The sequence below is a fragment of the Neopsephotus bourkii genome, unplaced genomic scaffold (genome assembly GCF_033783945.1).
Source record: "Neopsephotus bourkii isolate Nb327-2 ecotype Australia unplaced genomic scaffold, CSIRO-AGI_Nbou_v1 NB_1821, whole genome shotgun sequence".
NCBI lineage: Eukaryota > Metazoa > Chordata > Aves > Psittaciformes > Psittacidae > Neopsephotus > Neopsephotus bourkii.
The window spans coordinates 583,874-598,216 of record NW_026902294.1 but is presented as its reverse complement, the minus strand read 5'-3'; the positions used below and the strand labels follow the sequence as shown (position 1 = coordinate 598,216).

Below are 14,343 nucleotides of genomic sequence, written 5' to 3'. Positions count from 1 at the left end.
CATTAGATTTTGCTCTGCAACTCCATTGGAAATCCTCCTTGGAACCTGTCCGGAGCTGGAATCCAGGTATTTATCTGCCAACTTGGACACCCAAGACAATTTGCTAATGCTGTACTGGTTTCAGAAATAGCGGTACCCTGCTGACAAGAGCTTCCTTTACTTGGGCTTCTCCTAGACCCCTCGCTCACCTGCGGATAATTCATGGTTTCAACAGTGCTGTCATAAGCAGAGCGCAGAGAGGCAAAGTTGATGAGAACATCAACCTCCGGGTGCTTCCTCATGGCATCTGACATGTTCTTGTACACTGGGATCAGGATTTCCTTGTGGCCCCAGTAGAACTTCTGCCTGTGGTCGCCACTGTGGAGGAGAAAGCAAAAAAGCCCTGACCTTAAGGCTACTGGAAGGCCAACAGGATACAGTGCATGCAGACAGAGAGGTTTACCAACCCCAGCTCTGACACCAAGACTGACTGTAAGACACTCACTAGCAAGTGAGGGCATATGGGAAGGGACCATACTAACAGCAGAAGGATCTTCAGAGTATAGAACAGAGCAGCATATGGAAGGAGACGGGCTAATGGGGACAGAGGCATCCAGCAAGATGAATAAGCTCTCCCACAGTGAGGTTACCAGAGCCTCAAGTCTACTCCAAGCTGGAAGACAGAATGAGGCACAGAAAGAGTAATGAATGAGATGCATGCAAAGCTGCATTATTGGGCTGGAACAAATACCAGGCTGGGGGAAGAGGAAATCAGTATCTGGGGTGAAGAACCAGGACAGCAAATCAAGGGCCAGTCAGCTCTCCAGCTCTGCTACAGCGAGACTTTGCCCACCCTGCCCCTCAGACACCAAAGGATGCACCTAGGAAAGCTTCCCTGTAGGTCTTGTCTTTTATAGGTGGGTGCTCGTTGAAGTCTGCTCTGTTCAGTCACTCAGGAGTGTAGGCTGTACACTCTATTCCCACACTGGTACATTTGTAACAGAACATTCCAGGTTTTGCCAGCCTGGCTTCCTCCAAAAGGTCAGGCTGAACCAGTAATTGTAGGCAGCCTTGAGCTTTTAATCCCTATTGCTTTTTCTCTGCTGAATGACCATAACCCCGCAAGGGGTTGCACTCAGCTCTAGCTGTGGCTGAGCCTGCACTCGCTTTTAGTACCCTGGGGTTGGCACTAGCTGAGAAGTTACTGCAGAGCTGCAATCATCATCAGAGCTGCTTCACTGTCAAGAGGCAGAATCCTCTGCGGGACAGCGGCTGATGAGACACGAGCTCTCCTGGGTGCCTGTGAACACCGCAGCAATGAGACACCGCCTCCCTCTGCCTGGGCTCCCAGCAGAGCCCTGCCACTCCTTTCCTTCTCACTGCTTGCTGTTTGACAGGGACCCCCCCCAAACCAGCCTGCGCACGCAGGGCTCTGCAGGCTCCTCCTGATGGCAGTTTCAAATACCCAAGAGCCTCTCTCACCCCACTGAGCCGTGAGGATAAGGCAAAAGAGGGTGAATAGCACAAGAGAACTCTATGCCTCTGAAGGAGCCACATGCATCCTGCCTCCTAAGGAACTTCTGCCACTGTAGGGGACAGTGTGAGCTGAGGCTCCTAAAGAAAGCCCAGCTCATCATGCCTGCCTTGCTTGCTGAGTGAAGGAACAGAATGTGGAGACCCCCTGAAGGAACAGAAAGTGGGACTTCATTTAGGTAGCTGACATTAAGCTGTTTCAACAGAGCAGCCTGAGGCTCAGTGGGTGAGGGAAATGGGAAGCAGTCTGCAAAGCCAACGTGATGGTGGGAGGGAGCAGGGGAGAAGGTGTTAAAGCAGAGATGCAGGCTAGGCCAGAGCTACACCAAAGAACTGCAGACTGGGAAAGGGGGAACCGAACAGAAGGATTTGAGGGAAGCAGAGAAAGAGTGAACACAGGGTACTTACGTGAAGGGATAAACCATGGCAGCAACTGAAGGCTCATCCCGGGAGCAAATATAATCGAAGTCCAGCATCCCTTGCACAGCCCGTGTCTGCATCCCCCAAATGATGGCTTTGGTGTGGCGGCTGAACAGGGTTGTAGCTTTCCCTGCTCAGAGAGATGGGGAAAACCACACATGTTCAAAGAGTCCACTTGCGCAAGACAAAGCTCCAAATTCACCAGGTGCCTTCCCTCCTCCTGCACTGCAGATGGGGTAGCCACAGTGTCCAAACTAAGGCAGAAACTGCAGATGAAGCAGCATCCCCCTCGCCAGGATTCCAAACACAACAGTCAGGTTCTGGGTTTCAGGAGATGGGCAAATGCTTTATCATGAGTTAAATAATCAGTGATTTATTGCTTGAGGTATGGCCTACAGGAGGTTTGCCCCCCCGTGTTTGTCAGGGCACCACAGTGGGATGATAGGAAATAGAAAAGCAGTGAATGGGGGGGACAGAGAAAGCAAAGGAGCTCTCAGGACTCAGCTCTTGGTTTCTGGGTTTTTCTGGATGATCAAACACAAACCTGACAGCTCCAGGAGTTCACAAATGGAAACCCAAGCAGCCCAAGATGTGGCTTCAGGGCACAGTCACAGAAAGGCAACAGCTCAGTCAGTGAGGATGGCCTGTCTGCTTATGTCCACCCCTTATCACAACAGAATGGTGAGTTCCTCCCTTTGACTCCAGGCAGGGCTCGTACTAAACCCTTTAGGAACTCGGAGCTGATCCTGCTGCTGCAGCCAGCTCGGTCTACAGCTGATTTCTTCTTGGCTTTGACCCAAAGGTAAACAGCATTAGGGATTAAACAGGATCCTGTTCCTTGGCCTTTAACAAGAGACCAGCCCCTGCTCTCCACCCCTACACACTGCAGGCACTGCCACAGCGCTTGGTATGAGAAGACTGAAAGACTCCTGCGAGGAGGTGACAAGAGAATTGACAGGAACAGGGAAGCACAGGTCCAGAAAGGCCTTGCTCCTTGAGACCACACAAGGAATCAATCTGAGCATTCCCCTTCTACTGCCCCTCCTCGTAGGACAGGGGAGAGAGCCTGAAATCCCACCTTGATCCCAATCCAGCAGTTAATTTCCATACAGCACAGAGCTCAGAGTGCTTCAAGTCCCCAGGAAGTGACAAGGCAACAAGAACATTTAGTTCTGTGCCCTTCAAGGCTCAGCAGCACAGCACTTGCACTATTCTGTTCCCCTTTGAAACACAACCCCAGTTACTAGGCCTGGTAAGCGGTTCCTTCTCTTTGAAGGCAAAGGGGACAGAGGTTTTCACAGTGTGCCTGGATTTATCTGGGGAGGGAGAGAAGGGAAGAGAAATCAGAGTTTATTTCAACCTGTTCCTGTCTCCTCCTGAAACAAGCCTTTGCACCACCAAGGGATACGCTGAGGAAGAGATGAAAAGCTCACGTGGTGGTAACTGAATGTGCTGGGCAGGAGTGGGGAGCAGACAACACTGCAACCTACTGCAGAGGACAAACAGCAACAGAACCAGGAACTAAAACCGGCTGCCAGCGAGGGCAGGCACACTGAGCCCATCACACAGCTCCTACCTGAACCACAGCTCCAAGCTGGGACTGAGTCTGTTAAAGAGAGAATCACTCCTGCAGCCACACAACAGAGCTGGCTGCTGCCAGGCCTGCAGCACTCCAGCCTTTGGGATCTGCTTGTGTTAAAGCCAAGCAGGCTGGAGCCCTCTCCGCTGCCTCCTGGAATAACCACACATCCAATGTGCCTTTTGCCATCCAGAGAAGCTTTGCTCATCCCAGCACAACCACTGAAGCTCTGTGCACTGCAGCTCCATGGGGCTCACATTCCCAGTTGTCTGAGGAATTGCTCATGCCAAACTGTGTGCCCAGTGATCAGGAGGAGCAGAAGTGCGTTTTGTGATGTGTTTCACCACAATTAGATGTGGATCTTGGTGGCATCCTGTCACAGTGATGTAAATGGAGCCAGCATTGCCTCATGTTCAAACGAGGAGGACCAGGACGTTATCCCATTCTGTCCCTGCCCCATTCTGCTGTTGTTTTATCCCTATACAACATGCTCTTACTCAATAAAGCTTCCAAAAACGAACAAAAAGCTGCCCAAGCTCTTGCATATCACCACGTTAGAGAAGCGTCCTACAGACATCAGTAAAAAACACCCCAAACAAGCCCAAAACCTGAAAAATAAGGACAAATTCCCCCCCGAAAACCACACAACACAGCACACAGCAGCCTCTGACCCTGGATGTCACAACTGAACTGACTGCAGAGTGTTTATCCAGGAAGCTGCAGCATGTACCAAAAAGGACTTTGTTAATACCTCCACCATTCCAGCAGCATCCCATGGGAACACCCCCATGTATTTAATTAGGAAACAGGCCTCAGTTGAGCAACCACAGCACAGACAGTTACATAAAGGGACACAGGGAAGTGGGAGTTCTCAAACTGTGCTGTTCCCTTCAAAGGAGCACTCAGGATCAAGGCAACTCTGACTCACCTTGTGCATGAGCTAATGGCACAGCAAGTGACAACGCTCTAAAGCACTTAACTAAATCCAGCATGAAGACAGACGGGTACCACAGCATCAGTCTAGTCCACATCCTGTCTTTGGGAGAGGAGAACTGCTCACAGTTGTTTCCAATGCTGGACTTACCAAGAGGTGCTGCTGGTTTTGCCTTCTTAGCTGGAGCAATATCATCTGGTCTGGACTCCGAGAAAGAAGCTGTTCTGCTCGTTGCTGGAGTCTGAAAGATTCAGAAGCCACATAAGGGACAGGGTGCCAGGTAAGACCTGGAGCATGCAGAAGATGGGCACTTTGGCCACGGAGCATGCAGGAAATGACCACTTCGGCTATGCCAGTCTATAAAGCAAGTTCTTTCTGAGATAGGACCATTTCAGTGCAGTGAGGGAAACCTCCTCACTGACCAAATCCTCAGCAGATGCAGCAGTCATGTTGCTGCTTTTGAGGGGTCACGTTTCCTGTATGAGGGAGGTGAACACTGTGAGGACCCCTCCTGATAAACCATGCGGGCAGAGGCACTTTAGGTCTCCTAGAGCTTAGTGCAAATACAGCGGTGGCCAGGATCTATCTCCAAGCTGCTCAGCCTTCACAGAATCCCAGAATCCCAAGGGCTGGAAGGGACCTCAAAAGATCACCTAGTCCAGCCCCCCTGCAAGAGCAGGGTAACCCAGAGTACATCACACAGGAACTTATCCAGGCGGGCCCTGAATATCTCCAACATAGGAGACTCCACAACCCCCCTGGGCCACCTCTTCCAGTGCTCTGTCCTTCGGGAAGCTGCCTTCAGGAGTGGAAGGGACTCACCGAAGGGCTGCCGCTGGCGTTGAGGAGGAAGTTGGCAGTGTGGGCTGCAGCAGGAGGCTGGTTGGGGATCGGCCGGTGGCCAAGGGCCATGCCCACAATCGCAGTCATGTGAGTCTCCGTGCCAAAGACATGGATGGGGATCCCAGTGGTCTTCCCTGTGTATGCATATGAGAACAGTCAGCTTTGGTGGGGGGGAAGGAACAACAGGAGCTTCTGGCAAAATAAAGCATTTAAGTGTGAAAGGGCTCAGCAGGAAGCAGGTGGAAGAAACAAGATGCAAGAATGAAACTCGGGAAGTGGCTGATCCTTACCCACTTCTCCCATCACACGTAATCCTTCCTGGTAGTTCGGGCCTCCTCTTCGCACAAAGATCCTCACCTCATGCTCTTTCAGAGGACCCTGGTAATCCTTAATGGCTCTCACGATGCCCTAAGAGAAACACATAGGAGGGGTGAACTGGGCAGGCAACGCTGACCCTGTCCCATCAGCTCAGGACCTCCTGGAAGAGACGTGCCACCAGCCTCAGCACAGAGCTCAGGGGCCATCACTGGGATGTGCTGACACTTCCCCATAGTCACTCACTTTAAAGGTGGCTGCCACGTTGGTGAAGTTGGCGATGCTGCCGCCGATGATCAGGATCTTTCCTGAGGGAAGAAACATGCACCTGTAACACTGGTTTAGGCACATTGAGTGCTCTCTGTCCTGAGCTGCTTCGTGATCCTGCAGTGAAACACTGCTGCAGTTTACACTGGCCAATAGTTCACAGTAAGCTGGGCTTAAACAGAGCCTGGAAGGTGAGAGCTTTGTACCAAGCAAGAACTTTGACTCTTCTGAGGCACATTTTGCTCTTTGCTACACTGAAAATTACAAGTTCTGCCTCAGAAACCCAGCACCATTCACTCAGAAGGCAGCACTACATTAAAAGCTCTGCCAGGGAGGTCCAAGCATGGAATAGCCCAGATTTGGTCAGATTTTCCCAGCTTCGGAATTGCAGCAGCTCCCTTACCTTCAGGGTGCTTCTCTCGAGTCATGAGGGAGAGAATAGTCTTGGCGTAGTCATAGGTCTGTTGCTCACTGGGGGCTCCAGAGTATTCCCCATAGTTGGCCAGTTCATTCACACCCCCCAGGTCACAAATGGTGTCACTGTGACAAAAGTTATTTAAAGAGCTATAATTAGAGGCACTATAGAGAACTTAATAAAGCATTGTGTGCAATTCCTGGGGAAGTGGGATCATGCTGTCTGCTGAAGACAAAGCTGCGCTTGGTGCCAGGCAGGATTAATCTCGTTACTTCCTAGATAGGATGGAAACTCGGTGACTACCACAGCAATGACAGTACCATAAACAGCTTCCAGCTTCTGCCTTCCCAAGACAGGAAGAAATTGTATCTCAGCCTCCCAGAATTAAACTCCCTAAGGGACACATGCTGCTAAGAAATGTGCACAGCACCTTCACTGCAAAGAGGTCCCAAGCAGCGATGGCACTGGGAGGGGAGGGAGCACTTTAGCAGAGGCTCCCTTCCAGAGGCTGAATCAGTTTCTTCCAGCAGTGTAAATCCCCCCTCTGGCCTCTGGAAACCTCATTCTGTTACCTGTAAACCACTGAGGCACCACCACCAGCCACCATGGTCCAGATCCTGCCTTTGGGGTTGAGAATAGTGAGTTTCAAGCTGGCTCCACTCTTCGCATCCAGGTCAGCAATGTAGGCTTCCTGCAAGCAGAGCAGAACAGTTTAACCTCCCTTCCCTGCATCCTCCTTTCCCAAACCAGAGGGTTTCCAGTGCTGGGCCCATTCGGATATAGAGCCCCCACATCTCCTGTCAGCTACAGCTGAGGGGAGAGCAGAACCACAAACACCATTGTGGTAAGGGACAGAGAGCCAGGGTCATCTCTTGGGGGCCAGGGCTGGTTTGTCTCCAGTGTTCTTCCAGGTAGAACACGGAATGAGACTGGATGTAGAGAGCTTGCACCATTCTCTGTGACAAACTCAAAGGGGACGAACCTGAGCAGAAACTCCGAGGTTTCTCCATTCCACATCACAGACATAGAACCAAATGCCTCTGAACTGACAAGTCTTGTTCTGACCTTGTCTGCAGGCTGAGGCCAGAGGAAGGTTAAACCTCAGCACACCCATGGCTACACACTGGCTGTGCTGCAGCCAAGAATGTCATCACCGAGTGCACCGCAATCTGGCTCAAGAGTGTCCCTGTATCACAGTGGGTTTGCCTCTTGAGAAGCACTTCATTGGGAGCTCATTACAGTCCTCAGCAGAGACACTGCCATAACAACCTTCACAGTGATTTGCAGAGGGATGATTCAGAGACAAACACTGAACTAATCCTTTTAAGAGCAAATTGAGTTAAGAGTTGGCATCCAGCAAGCTACAGGGAGAGAAAGAGCTAAATGGATTTCCTGGCCACGTTACAAAAACCTTCCCCAAGTGAAGCATAATTATAATTATCAAAATTAAAAAGCCAGGACAGAAATCCTTTTGGAGACAGCAGAAGTCACTTGGGATGAGTAACAGGGCAGTTAAGGAGAGAGCTCCACTTCCAACAGTTGTGGTAGCCCACAGTAAAGGGGTTTGGGCCAGAGCGGGCTGGTACTTGCCTCAGGATAGGCTTCCCTGCCAAAGGGAGGGGGGAACTCCACGTCCCCCCATTTCACTTTGCAGATGTAGTCAGCAGTCGCGTCGATCTTCGCAGCCAAGTCGAGGATGTAGACACCGTCACTGGTCACCACTGCGTTTGAGGACACACACCACTGTGGGCTCGGGTTGTACAGAGAGATTTACCCCTAAAACCCGCCACCCTACAGAGAGCACTACAAAAAGCAGGTGGCCTCTGTTCCCCTTCTTACAGCACTCAGTTTGCTGTATGCACCAAACCCAACAAGTTCCCTTCAGCATTAAGCAGTGCCTGTGGTCATAGAGCAGGCCCTGGTTCAGGGTCTGTTTTGTTTGGATCCAACCCAGCAATTTTTATGTACTTCAGATTTAACACCCCCTTCAATGGAGTTTTTCATTTCCACCAGGAATTTAGATAAGAGAACACCTATAAGCAGTGCTTGGTTTGATTTATTCAGCCCCAGACACATCCCAGCCACTTTTGTACTTCTTTTGCATATGCCACTTGGAACTGTTGCAAACTACACAAGGATAAAGTACCCATTTCAGTGGTTTAGAACAGAAAGTCCTGTGCCCCAAAACGTCTGTTACCTAATGGATTGATCTCGAGGTATGTGAAATATAGATCTTCATAAAGGTTGAACAGGCCACAGATGAAGCTAGCCAAGATGCTGTAAAAAAACGTAACACAAGCTCATTAAAGCAGCCAAATACAAAGCACAGCCTGCTCTGCCTCATTTATATGAGTGGCAATCTGCAAATCTACTCCCTATCAATCTCTTCCGTTCCCATTCATCTTGTCTGGAAGAAGGCCAGGTGATGACTCAAGGAGAGGAGGACCTCAATGACTCATCTTAATTACACTCCACCAAACTCTGCTGAGAGCACAGTGCTCGACTGCCAGAGATGCTCGGTCCAGACAGAAATGCATCACTGTCCCACTGGCACCTACACGTCTTGGTCAGAATTAAGCTTCCTTAGCTGGGAACAGGACAAGGCAGCGGTCAGCTACGTTGGTGACAGGCTTCTTGAGCCTCTCAGAGCTGAACAATGCCTTCAGTTACTACATTGTGTTTGGAAAAACCATGACTTATATTAAGATAACTAATAGGCAAGGGCTAAAGCATCTCATTAAAGGAGATGCAGAAGGCTTTGACATCTACAGATAAGCTTGCAGTAAGCAGAGGAACAGCAAGAGAATTCCTTCTTAAACCAAGCCAGAGCAAGAGAGGGCACATTTTGGAATTAGCAATCAGAACCACATCTTATCACCACTTCTTCTAAACAGAAACCTCTTCCATGCTGGAAGGATCAGGATTCAATACAAGCCTCCAGCACTGCAGAGGTCAGGCGCTGAGAAGTGCTCCTGCCAAGGGAAGGCTCCAAGCACTGTGAACACTTGTGTTGAGTTTACAAGCAGCTCGGATCAGGTCAAAGAACCTGGATTTAGGATGCATGGCATATACTTGAGAGCAGCAGGGAGGGCAGGAGAACAAGCTTTAGGGTGAAGCAGAACAAAGGGCTGCTGGACTGAAATAGAGGAGCTTCTGGCTGGCCATGCCTGGGACTGGGCATCTTGTACTTACTCCTTTTTATTGGCTGGTGCATGCTGCAGGAGATATTTCTTGACATCTGATTCACTGAGCTTTTCATCCACCGCCACAAGCAACTTCTGAGCTTTGGCATCAACGTCTCCCACATCCACACCCCCTTCGTGGTGGAAGAGCACATAGTCTCCTTCACGGGCAGCGTATATGCACACATAGAACTCTTCCTCCTGCACCACAGACCCAGCACAAGCATTAGCAAGTCACACTCAGAGAAGACCTCAAAGAAGAGGCTTTTGTGTTGGTGTTAGGGAAGGGGCAGCTGGGCACAGCATGGAGCAGCCCAGACACCCCCCCTAGGGAGTGCAGCAGGGCCCAGAGAGCTTCATCCTGGTGAGAAGTGCCAGGGACAACATGTTCCATTCCTGGAGACAACTGCTCCTGGCTGGCACATCCCAAGGGCAGCCCCACTATCTGTAACCTCCTCCCAGCCAACGTGATTGTGTGCTCCGACCACACACAGACACCATCAGCTCACAGCACACTCCCAAGCTCCTGCTTTCTCTGCTGTATCATCCATCTAAGCTGCATCAAAGAGATTACCAAGCACTTTTCAATGCTTTCTTTGGTACACTGACCTGTTTGTGAGGCACGAAGGGTTCAATCAGGAAGTTCTTGAGGATTCCCTTAGCATTAGCAATCTGCAGGCAGAAAACAAGACAGACACCAGTAAACCCTTGTCCAGTTTCCATAGTCACAGCAGCATAAGGCAAGCCTTGAGAATTAACCAGAACTGCTCTGAAATCACTTCCTTCCAATCACCCTCTGCTGGGTTTCGTAGGGAACTGGACTATTGGAATTATACTGGAATGGCTGCTCTTCATCTCCTGTCCCAGAGACAGCAGCCTCATAGAGCACTGCTCAGTGCAGCATCAACTGCAATGGCTGCAGGTGCTGCTTGGAGTTCTGGAAGAATTACTCCTGAGCTCCACGGGGAGCAGCAGGAGCAGTGGTGTCAGTGAGCATGGAAGAGTAAGGGAGCTCTTGAAGCCCCTTCCTGCAGCTGGGACGGCAGGCGTTTCATTATCAACACCAGTGCAGCGTCACTCCCAGGAGAAGAAATATTCCAAGGCAGCACTGCATGAAAGTGAGCACTTGAAGTAACTCTCAGTCATCAGCCAGAACCCACTGGCTGGCTGCAGTAAGAGGACAGTTTCAGGACAGATTTTCCCCTTGTCTTGTTAAATCTGCCTTGGGGATTCAAAGCAGGCAGCTCTGCCAAGGACACACTGCATGTGAGCTATCAGCTGCTGACTCCCAAAGGGAAGCAGCTTTCCAAATGGTGCCAGTCCCACCACACAGGCCCTGCATTGGGGATGGGTACAGGGAGCATTGAGCTGTGCTCCCTGTTTAGGCCTGGCATTTACCAGCAGGGACTTCACACAGTTTCTCACTTGCTTTGGCATCAGCCTAACACGGATTTTAAACCACAATAAGCAAGAGAAGAGCTGTGCACCAGCTCCTATCTCACAAGCAGGCAGAGAAGACAGAACAAGAGTCCTCTGGCTCTGTGGCTGAGGTGGCACTCACCGTGGTTTCCTGGCCCAGGCGCTGTTTGAGCCAAACCTTCACCTGCTCCAGAGTGAGGTTAATCCCAACCAGTCCGAGCTTCCCACGTCTCTTGATGAGCTGATCTGGCTTCACCACCAAACGCTACAACAACATTGTGCAAGGGAGATGAAACCAAGGCAGCGTTAGAGAGTGAAACCTCCTGGAATTCTGTACAGCAAACAGCCTTGACAAATGCCTTTCATCTCCTGCAAGCCCTTTCAGAAGCACTGCTGAGACCTTCCTGCAATCCACTTGTGCACTGGAGCATGGCACACTGAATTGCTTAGCATAGGGCTGCCATCAGTCAGTCAAGGACTGTGAAGCATCCATGTTCTCCCAGCCAATGACTTCATGTAATTAATCACTGGTAAGAAGCCAGCCCGGACAACAAATAAAGAGAGCTTTGGGTATGGGTTTTTTCTATAGGAAGTGCACAGCCATGAAACACAAAGAGATAGAAAACAACTTGTGTAGAAAAACCAGAGAGCAAGTTTTCCATGACATTCTGCTTGGACGCAGGAAAGCTGAGCAGAACCCTACCTGAAGAGGAAGGCTAGTGGAGAAAGCACCCCGATTTCAGAAAGTGAGGCTTTGGGAATGGGGACTGGCATCCCGAGGGCCTCTGGCTTTGTCTGAATTACTCTCATTTGCCCTGTTATTAGCAGGGTTTTGTTGGCAGCTCCCTCTGCTCATGTATTCCACAGGCCTTAAAGGAATGTGACAATCAGGCCCCCAGATCCGCCTTGGAGCAGGGCTTGTTTCTTCATCAGTGTTGCAAATGAGCGTGTCAGAGCAGCGGCAGCGACCGGTCCTTCCGGAAAGATCCGGAGCTCAGGACCTGCTGCAGCACGATGGGAGCAGCTCGGGGGGGCTGCAGGCACCGCTGCAGGGCAAGTCCCATCCTCACCTCGCTCAGAAGCCAGGGGTGGTCCTGGGTGAGGCGGGCCCAGTCCGTGGCTGGGGTGACCCGGGCATACTTGAAGCGGTTCTGGATGGCAGAGGACGTGCAGATGTACTTGTACAGGAACTCCTTCCCCGTCTGCTCGGAGATGGCTTTGGCCGACATGGCTGCCTAGTCTGAACTGGGGGAATAAAACACAGCAATCGGGAACAGAGCCCGTGGAGAACTCCCAGTCACACAGCTCAATGCAAAAGCAAAGCAAACATAGAGCTGGGGCTGTGTCTGCCCACCATAAATGAGGCTGTAAAACTCACCTGCTAAGCAAGAACTATTCCTGTTCCTTACAGCTTCCACCCCATCCCACTGCTCTGAGCACTGGTTTGGTCCAGCCTTGCCCAGCTCCGAGCATCCCAAGTATGAACTAACTCATCTCAACCCACAGAGCACCCGGGGTTGCTGCTGTGGGATGCAGGTAACACCCCTACAGCATCTAGATCAGTACCAGGGAGTGACACGCAGCAGGAGAGGAAAACCCTCCCCCTCCCACTTGTTTTCCTATGGCATGCCACATTTCCAGTCTGAGCTTGGCTGCAGGCAACCCAGCAACCCCCCACGTCTTCTTCTACAGGGAAAAGAAACTGGGGCCACTATCAGCAAAACCAGAGCACTGGTTTGCCCATCACTCTTTTGTTTCCGAATCCACCTTTCCTGGAAGCAGGCTCACCCCCTGCAGAGCAAGATGCTCAAGACCCTTTCCTGGCGATGGCGTTTTCCTCTCAGAGTTTTCTGCACTGACATCTCAAGGCTGTAACTTTCCAATGGGCAGCAAGTCACGGGGGCCCAAGATGCATTTATATTTAGGAGCAGCAACCACTTATGTAAAGGAACCCTTCATCCCAATGAACCTGTCTGCGTGCGTCAAGCATCAGAACGGCGTCAGCTAGAGGTCAACAGGCGATTTGGGCTGGTGTGAGGGCTCAGGCTGCTGACAGAGCAGTGCTCGTGCTGCATTCTGAGTGCCTGGAGGTCGAGTCACTGCTGCCCGAGCCCAGCACGGACACCAAACACACTTCGGGATGGTTTCTGCAGGCACCAACGCAGCAAAGAGCAGCCCTGTTTGCACCTGAAGACGTGAAGTCTCTGAATGGCTCAGTAACAGACTGTAACTGCCCATTCCAGCAAGAAACACATCCCAAACTGACACCCATAGAGGGGAAATGGCTCAAAAACCCCTCAGTTATTTCTTGTGCTACCTTCTGGGTAATAACCATTAGCAATCAACTGGGTTATTCATCCTATAAGGAAGCACAGAACACGCCAGGCAATAACCAGCTACCTTTATAAAAAGACCTTTTATTCCCCTTAAAGAAAGAGGTTTGGTTGGTCCCGGTCCCACTCCCACCCCAGACACACACAACAGTTACTGAGCAGAAAGGAGCAGGAGGAGGCTGACTGTGTTCTCTGGGTACCTCTAGAATGGCAGAGGTTGGGTTAAGCAAGTGCTGCTATTGAAAGCTGTTCATTAGGCTTAGGAACCAGCAGTCAGATCTGGGGCTAACAACTTTCCAAAAGCAACTCCAGTGGTAAAACAGAAAAGGAGAAGCTACAGAAAGGGTAAAAGGTGTTCAACCCCCATGTTCCTGCTTCCAGGAAAGCATGGTTAAGTGCAACTCCAACACGATTGCGGCGCAGCTTCCAACTGAACCCGTTTCAAAACATCAGGCAGCCTTTCGGAGGCACCCCATCTTTCTTCATAGCATCAAACCCCATCCCTGTCACCATAAACACTTGCACCTAATATTCAGCCTGCTAAACATAACCTCACTTTGATTTCATCACCCTGGTGCCCAAGCCCCACAGGCTAAGGAGAGGGCTATGACAGCCTAAAGGAGACCAAGCACGTGTTGAGTGTCCGGCTCTGCAAAGCCGGCCTGGTTTGTGTTGGAAAGGACCCTAAAGCTCCTCCAGCTCCAACCCCTGCCACGGGCAGGGACCCCTTCCACTGGAGCAGCTTGCTCCAAGCCCCTGTGTCCAACCTGGCCTTGAACACTGCCAGGGATGAGGCAGCCACAGCTTCTCTGGGTATCCTCCCAGGGAAGAGCTTCTTCCTGCCTCTCTCTCTCCTTCCCTTCTCCCTTTTACCCCCTTTACCACCGTGCTGCTGAGTTAGCTCCACTGGCTCTCCAAGAGGCATTCCTAAAGATACATGTCCAGAGATGCCGTGGGAATAGAGCTGTCTCAGAAAACCACTGAGTTACGGCAAGTCCCCGGGCTATGAGCACCAGTAACTCCAGCAGCAATCCAGAGCTGCCATTGCAAACTCCTCATTGCAGAAGATGGAGACTAAGGCAAGGATTTAACTCATGGCAAGGATTTACACACAGCTGTGGGGG

The 14,343-nt window shown here is 50.9% G+C and overlaps 1 protein-coding gene across 2 annotated transcripts in view; it reads right to left on the bottom strand.

The window, feature by feature from the left end:
* The window catches only part of ACLY (ATP citrate lyase), a 35,548-nt gene that overhangs the window by 6,124 nt on the left and 15,081 nt on the right, over positions 1–14,343 (bottom strand). For both annotated transcript variants that reach the window (XM_061343159.1, XM_061343158.1), the window contains exons 2-15: positions 11,957–12,131; positions 11,029–11,151; positions 10,077–10,139; positions 9,478–9,668; positions 8,483–8,562; positions 7,872–8,006; positions 6,858–6,972; positions 6,274–6,410; positions 5,850–5,911; positions 5,579–5,696; positions 5,268–5,422; positions 4,596–4,686; positions 1,921–2,062; positions 189–357 (exon numbers count right to left, since the gene is read on the bottom strand). In XM_061343159.1, the coding sequence (XP_061199143.1) occupies positions 189–357; positions 1,921–2,062; positions 4,596–4,686; positions 5,268–5,422; positions 5,579–5,696; positions 5,850–5,911; positions 6,274–6,410; positions 6,858–6,972; positions 7,872–8,006; positions 8,483–8,562; positions 9,478–9,668; positions 10,077–10,139; positions 11,029–11,151; positions 11,957–12,115 (1,740 nt within the window). In that variant the 5' untranslated portion in view covers positions 12,116–12,131. The remainder of the gene's footprint in view (positions 1–188; positions 358–1,920; positions 2,063–4,595; positions 4,687–5,267; positions 5,423–5,578; positions 5,697–5,849; positions 5,912–6,273; positions 6,411–6,857; positions 6,973–7,871; positions 8,007–8,482; positions 8,563–9,477; positions 9,669–10,076; positions 10,140–11,028; positions 11,152–11,956; positions 12,132–14,343) is intronic.